Here is a 7,218-nt window from a genome sequence, read left to right as displayed (position 1 = left end):
AGGTATACGTGAAGGTGGGTCTACGAGGTCAAATAAAGAAGTTCATTTTTCGAGTGATTTTAAAGCCTTTCCTCATTGAGGTGAGGAAGGCAAAAAGGTGAACCAAATTCCAGGCCAAACATCACATTTCCAATGCATACAGAAAAATAGCAAAAATAGGAAAATAGCCAATTGCGGTGTTTTTTGCTGTTTTTTCTAACGCAAAATGATAAAAAAATAACCTCACACACTCTCACACAGAAAGTCTGCAGACCCAAATGCGACAATAGCCCTAACGATGATGATGATGATGACGGCACTGATGGTAATGATAAAATTGAGTTAAACGATTTATTTTTCCTCCTCCGTTTTTCCTCAACTCTTCAAAACGAGAGGAAAACGCACCGCCTGCTTGATTGCAACCCCAACAAGACGATGATGTTTGAGTGCACTCTGACTTCCTTCTTCTTCTTTCATTTTGAGCAAACTCGTTTTTGACTTTCCCCTTGCGGAATGTCTGGCCCGCAGGGCTGTCGAAAACGGTTCGGAAGTTTTCCTCTTCTTGGTTTTCTTGGTTGAGGTTATGTCTGTTTCTGGCCCTTTCGTCGGAGGTTTTCCTGTTTTTCGGGAAAAGTTTTCCTTTTTTAGGAGGGGAGAGGGGGTTCAGGAACGGAAAACTGCTTCGAACAATAACAGTAAGTGTTCGGAGTGCAGCTTTCCTCCTTTTCCGGCATGGAAATGACGTTTTCAGTGCTCGCAGGGGTGGGTAAATGGCTCACTTTAGTCTTTGAGGCAGATAATTCGCAGAATTTATGTTATTTTTAATCAAAATTATTCAACTTAACAAGAATTGACGGATTTTCCACCAACTAACTGCAACGCCATCTGTTAAGAGAAAAATCTCGAGCGTTCCATCTTACCATTTTGTTATCTTTGCTCCCAAAGAATTATGATCTAGAATGAAGTCAAGCCAAGCAAATGTACCCCAATTAACGCAAGAGTAACTATATTTTAAAACTGACAAATGCTGGTATACATGTGGTACATCCAAGCGGGGCAAATTGGGACAAAAAAATAATTTTAACTGCTTCTTTTTCTTTTTTCCCCTTAGTGATGTCGCGCGCACCCTGGCGGTGACTGGCGGAAACTACATTTTTTCTTGAGAAAGAGAAAGCGTCGTGTGTCGTCGTTGCAAAAAATTAATAATGTGTTTTTCGTAAGAAGTTGCTCTCGTTCGTAGCAAGTGAGTGAGCTCAAACGAAGATAGGGGAACGGCACGTATGTTTGGCAGGTTAAGCAGCACTACTGCATTGTTTTGCTAATTAAACTATGTTGTTCACGCAAGAGTATGCCAAAAATGTGTTCAATCGAAAGCACAACTCTAACTGTTTACTATAGTTAGGTTGAAACTACATTTAACTATTATAAAACTGTTTGAATGGTATGTTTGTATTAATAGTTTTTTCCTCTAAACTTGGCCCATCAAACCTAATTCCAACCTTGGTGAACTCTAATTCCATCGCTTATCGTGTGCCCGCACAACTACATATACAATGAGAGAATAAACAAAAATGGAAGATTGTAAAGGGCCTATGAGTGAATGAGCCAAGTAGTTTATTTTTTTCAAAACGACAGTTGAGTTGGTAATTAAATTGCGAAAAACAAATGATCTTCAATAAATTGAGTACCGCCAACTGGGGAAAATCGGGACCTTTTTTTTAGAGAAGTTAAAGAAAAAAACACTGGTTTCATTGGAAGGTTAAAATTTTGGTTTATGTCGATAACTACTAGCACAACAGCTCATTTTTCATCAAAATGAGCTTTGCATTTGAATCGATGTTATTGCTCAAATGAGATATTTTTGTATGTAACTTTTTTCGGATTGAATAAGCAGGAGACTTGGGGTTCAGTTAGATTCAAATTGAACTTTTTCATGGTGTTTTATTGATTAATATGTTGTATTTTTGTGGTGTTGTTTCTTGAAGGTGTCTTATTGATTAAAATATTAGTGATATTATTGGGATATTACTTCTTGTTCTGCAATGGTGGGTTTTCAACGTAGCCGTACATAAGATTCGTCTGGAGACTGCTTCGCTTTCTTTTTAGCTTCCTGCTTTTCTTGTCTTTCCTTTTGCTTGCGGACTCTTAGCGCTTCCTTAAGAGCCATCCACTCTTTTCTCTCTTCCTTCTTTCTTGCCCTGGTCTCCTCACGCTGTCTCTTATCTACTTCTTTATCTGCCCTTTTTTGCTCGCGTTTGCGAGCATTCTCAAGTTTTTGCTGCTTGGCCTGTTCCTTTTGTCGTTCATTTTCTCTGAGTTCTTCCATCCTCTCAGCAGCCGTTAAGATAGGATTAGTCCGGATTTTATAGTTTATATGTTTGCCTTTCCTCTTAGGGGTTGGAGGTGTGGTGAGGAAGTCAGCGATACTTATCGGCCTGGTATTAGTTTGATCCTGTAGAGGCAGAGTTGGTTCCGCTACCGGCGTCATGTTTGTCTCGTCGACAACGCTACTGGTCACGTCTTCGGGGAAGTACACGATGCCCGAATCGACCAGTTCTGGATCCAAACGGTATGTCGACTGGACTGGTGCCACGTTCGCGTCTTCCATCGTGACGTCGTAGAATCTGCCTTCAGGTATCGTCAATCTGGTCGAATCGATCGATTCCGGAAGCGGCGATTGGACTGGTGCCACGTTCGCGTCGTCCATCGCGACGTCGTAGAATCTGCCTTCAGGGATCGTCAATCTGGCCGAATCGACCAATTCCGGAAGCGGCGATTGGACTGGTGCCACGTTCGCGTCGTCCATCGTGACGTCGTAGAATCTGCCTTCAGGGATCGTCAATCTGGCCGAATCGACCGATTCCGGAAGCGGCGATTGGACTGGTGCCACGTTCGCGTCGTCCATCGCGACGTCGTAGAATCTGCCTTCAGGGATCGTCAATCTGGCCGAATCGACCAATTCTGGAAGCGGCGATTGGACTGGTGGCCTAATCGACTCGGTTGTGGCTGGTGTGGATGAGTACACGCTGGAAGAGTTGGCCAATGCTTGATTTGGTCCTCGAGTTGGATTTTCGTTCAAGCCAGGAGATGTTTGGAGTATCTCTGAAAATTGAAAAGGTTAATTAAGTTTATGATTTAATAAGTAAGATTATGAGCCTTATTACCTGAGGACTTGGCCAAACATTTCGTGTAGTTTGGTGCATTTGGATCGAATGGTTCAATGCCGCATACTTTAAATGCAGCCTTGATCGTTTCCGGCTTGAAAGCTTCATTCATTGCCGGGAGCAGCTTGTCGGCAAAGGTTTTAACCGTTACGGCTTCGTTCGGCGGCATTCGAGCCAAGATTTTCCTCCAGGATTGCTTGAGTGGACCGAATATTCCCACATCGGCAGGTTGAATGATTCTGGTTGCGTTGGGATAAAGTGCTATCAGCACTATCCCTAGCTTTAGGCACGCATCCGCCGCGGCAAAGGCTGTGTGAGAACGATGTCCATCGACGAAGAAGAGTACCGGAAACGTCACCCTTTTTCGGACCAGGGCAGGGTACAAAACCTTCTGAATGTATAGCACGAAATTTTTTGTGTCCATCCATCCGCTTTTTGTTTTGCCGAGGCCCCAGCTTCCTGGATAGCTTTGGATAACATCTGGCGGAAATCGCTCGTATGGCAAAACCACAATCGGCGGGAAATAATCCCCATCGGCGGAAAAGCAAAACAAAACAGTTATGTTTTTCTTCGGGTCTCCGGCCTCAACCATCATTACGTCCCTGCTACCTCGCTTCGCCAGGACTTTTTTCGCCAGATGGAATAAATAAAAACCAATCTCGTCCCCGTTCACCTTCCGCTGCGGGTCTTTCATCGCTTCCATCAAGCGTTCAGCGATCGCGTAAGTCAACACATTGCTGAACCAGCCACGTAAATCACCTTCAGAAACGCGTGCGCTTGCCGCCGAAACACCTTCCGGCGTTCGAACTGCGATATCGGGATGGCGCTTTAGAAAGCCCACCACCCAATTCTTGCCTGTTGAATTGAATAATTAATTATTAATAATAAGCATATTTAGTTTAATAAGTAGGTATTTAAAAAAAATGAAATAATTAGAAAATTAAAGAATTCATATACAGTACTAGTTCGGTAACTGGGTTGAGACCGTAGCCCAGTTACCAAAAGCTGCTCGCTAACTGGGCTGATCAAAAAATGTCGAAGGGTCCATATTTTCAAAATAAAATAGATCTGGCCTCCAAAATTAAAATCTAAAAATTCTTTAAAAAAATATAATTTGTTTTTTATATAAAAACAAATACGTGTAATTCTCCGCCAACTCACACAGCAGTTTGTTACTTTGGAACAGTCAAAAATACGTTATAAAACGGCTTCAGGTGTAAAATTTAGACAAATAAAGGTCACGATACGTTCTCTATAAATATCTTTAAAACAATAAAATTACCGGGGACTCCTTCCTTGAAACGGTTTGGCCGCGGAGAGGCTTTGATGAAAAGGGACACTTTCTCTTGGAGTCCTGCAGCTGTCACGGGGAACCCTTTCCGCTGCATCTCGAACAGCCACGTGACGAGTGTCTGTTCTTCTTCCGCGGTGAGCGTCGTCGGTGGGCCAGGCCTCTCCTGGTGTTTACACTTATCACCCAATCGGAACTGAATTGTTCCACGCGGGATGCCGTACTCCTTACTCGCCATGTACGTGGTCAACACACCACTTGTGACCTTTTCAAGCACAAGCTCAAGGGTCTCCTTGGAATATTTAGCGTCTTTGTTCTGAACTGTAAAATAAATTAAGCATTTAAAAATAAATTGAAGTTTTTGATTCTTTAACATGTTTACCCTGTGCAACACGTTTTTCGTCATCTTCCTCACTCAACGGGTTCGAGGCACGCGTGCCAGCGCTGCTACTGGGAAGTTCTTCTTCCGGTATCGGGATTAGCGATAGTTGAGAGTGGTGATCAGTGATGGCGTAGGATGCGCTGTCTCTCGGGGGCAACCCGTGGCCGCCAGGAAGTCGGGCTTGAGCTGGACAGTTGTTAGTGTTCAAGAGTTCCGCCAATCCATGAAGGTAAGCATTCGCTCCGGCTCCGGCGGCGGAAGCTGCGCTGCTTCTCGGGGTAAACATGTGGCCACCCATCACGGTGTTCATTCCGGCTCCGGCGGCGGAAGCTGCGCTGCCTCTCGGGTCAAGCATGTGGCCATCCATCTTGGTATTTACTCCGGTTCCGGCGTTGGAAGTTGTGCTGCTCCTCGGGGTAAACATGTGGCCATCCATCACGGTATTCGGTCCAGCTTCGGCGGTGGAAGTTGTGCTGCTCCTCGGGGTAAACATGTGGCCATCCATCACGGTATTCGCTCCGGTTCCGGCGGCGGAAGCTGTGCTGCTCCCCGGGGAAAACATGTGGCCACCCATCACGGTATTCGGTCCAGCTTCGGCGGTGGAAGTTGTGCTGCTCCTCGGGGTAAACATGTGGCCATCCATCACGGTATTCGCTCCGGTTCCGGCGGCGGAAGCTGTGCTGCTCCTCGGGGTAAACATGTGGCCATCCATCACGGTATTCGCTCCGGTTCCGGCGGCGGAAGCTGCGCTGCTTCTCGGGGTAAACATGTGGCCACCCATCACGGTGTTCATTCCGGCTCCGGCGGCGGAAGCTGCGCTGCCTCTCGGGTCAAGCATGTGGCCATCCATCTTGGTATTTACTCCGGTTCCGGCGTTGGAAGTTGTGCTGCTCCTCGGGGTAAACATGTGGCCATCCATCACGGTATTCGGTCCAGCTTCGGCGGTGGAAGTTGTGCTGCTCCTCGGGGTAAACATGTGGCCATCCATCACGGTATTCGCTCCGGTTCCGGCGGCGGAAGCTGCGCTGCCTCTCGGGTCAAGCATGTGGCCATCCATCTTGGTGTTCGCTTCGGCTCCGGCGGCGGAAGCAGCGCTGCTTCTCGGGGTAAACATGTGGCCACGCGGAAGCCAGCGTGATGGGGAACGGGAACGGGATCGTGTACGGCAGGATTGCGCATCGGTTGTTCTGTCTCTCGGGAGAGAGTTGCGGCCCTCCGCCGAGGCCGAAATGATGACAGCACCAGCCCGCTTCCTGAGGTCTAGCGGAAGCGAAACACGTGCAAAAACTGAGCTAGGCCGTGGCCGCCGTCCTTCATCCTCCCTCGGAGTGGGTACACTTAAATCCAAAGCATTAGGAACTATAAAACAATGCAGAAGTGAAATTAAACTTGATTTTTATTTAAATAAACAAACTTTAACTCACAAATCATCTTTTCGAAACCACGCTGATGCTTCTCTGAAATCAGATTTTTGGGAACTGTCAAACAAACTCAAAGGGGCTAAGCATTTTTTGTCTGTCAGATGACATAAGTTGCCAGTTTTCTTGTGAATATGGTTAAAAGGGACGATAAAAACATTAATCCATAGGAAAATTGGACTATTTATTTTAAGCGATCTGGCAACCGTCCTTACTGTACGTTAGTATTAGTGACAGCTTCAAACAGTTTTGTCGAGAACTAGCGAGCTTAAATTAGATTTTGAGTTCCTTTTTTTATTGCTTTATAAAAGTATATTTTTCAGTGATTCGACAATATATTAATGTATCTGAAGTGAGGAAATAGATAATAGATAAAATTTACGAATCATTGTGCCCATTAAGAGCAAACCAGAAGGGAAAGTAATGTGCTTAATTCAGGAAAGAAAATTGTCAATCATCCGATAACGGATTAAGGTGATCGGCAGTTTTTTCGTGGCTTGTTAAAAATGTGTTGAAGGTGCAAAATATGTGGGAGGAAAACTAGTTATTTTGCATTTTTACGAGATTTAACATAGAAAAGTAAAGTAAAACTATTGCGACAATGCGTGCTTATATAGAATACGTCGAAAGGTATGTTTATATTACTAGAAAAGTGTCTTATATTCAAAAAATCGCGTTTCAAAAACGTGATATGCCAACATTAGGTGCACGATGGAAATACATGCCGTTCCCCTATCAGGTGGTTTTATGGGTTTCTTTGAAACTAGTTTAATAAAAGAGAGAAATTGTACAATTTGTTTCACGAACATTTAAACACACCATCAAAAAGTCTACTTTGAAGCATGAATTCCCAGGCATGTCAAATTTATTCCATAATTTTCTCCGCAGAAATCGAGCCAAACGTGAAAATCTACTCAACCCATCCGAAAAAAAATCCTTGTAAAAAGGGTAAGTAATGTGGTGCTACCCAATTCATATGTCACG

General features: G+C 44.6%; 2 protein-coding genes across 2 annotated transcripts; both read right to left on the bottom strand.

Annotated features, from left to right (window-relative positions):
* Nucleotides 1-1,249: 1,249 nt before the first annotated feature.
* Nucleotides 1,250-4,210, bottom strand: LOC119765030. Its single transcript, XM_038248108.1, has 2 exons — nucleotides 3,144-4,210; nucleotides 1,250-3,081 (listed from the first exon to the last, which is right to left on the bottom strand). Exons 1-2 carry the CDS (start codon nucleotides 3,844-3,846, stop codon nucleotides 2,033-2,035), a joined length of 1,752 nt encoding a protein of 583 aa, XP_038104036.1. The 5' UTR covers nucleotides 3,847-4,210; the 3' UTR covers nucleotides 1,250-2,032.
* A 79-nt stretch (nucleotides 4,211-4,289) lies between these two features.
* Nucleotides 4,290-6,248, bottom strand: LOC119765428 (mucin-21-like). The gene is made up of 2 exons (XM_038249262.1): nucleotides 6,241-6,248; nucleotides 4,290-6,175 (listed from the first exon to the last, which is right to left on the bottom strand). Exons 1-2 carry the CDS (start codon nucleotides 6,245-6,247, stop codon nucleotides 4,776-4,778), a joined length of 1,407 nt encoding a protein of 468 aa, XP_038105190.1. The 5' UTR covers nucleotide 6,248; the 3' UTR covers nucleotides 4,290-4,775.
* Between the last annotated feature and the right edge of the window lie 970 nt (nucleotides 6,249-7,218).

This window comes from Culex quinquefasciatus, chromosome 1 (assembly GCF_015732765.1).
Source record: "Culex quinquefasciatus strain JHB chromosome 1, VPISU_Cqui_1.0_pri_paternal, whole genome shotgun sequence".
Classification (NCBI taxonomy): Eukaryota; Metazoa; Arthropoda; class Insecta; order Diptera; family Culicidae; genus Culex; species Culex quinquefasciatus.
Note: the sequence above shows the minus strand (reverse complement) of the source record. Positions and strands in the feature narration are given on the sequence as shown.

Coding starts and splice junctions, on each gene's coding strand:
- LOC119765030 (XM_038248108.1), bottom strand. CDS start 3,846: ATGGAAGCGATGAAAGACCCGCAGCGGAAGGTGAACGGGGACGAGATT. Junction 3,082..3,143: donor ATGTTTGGCCAAGTCCTCAG/GTAATAAGGCTC, acceptor TTCAATTTTCAG/AGATACTCCAAACATCTCCT.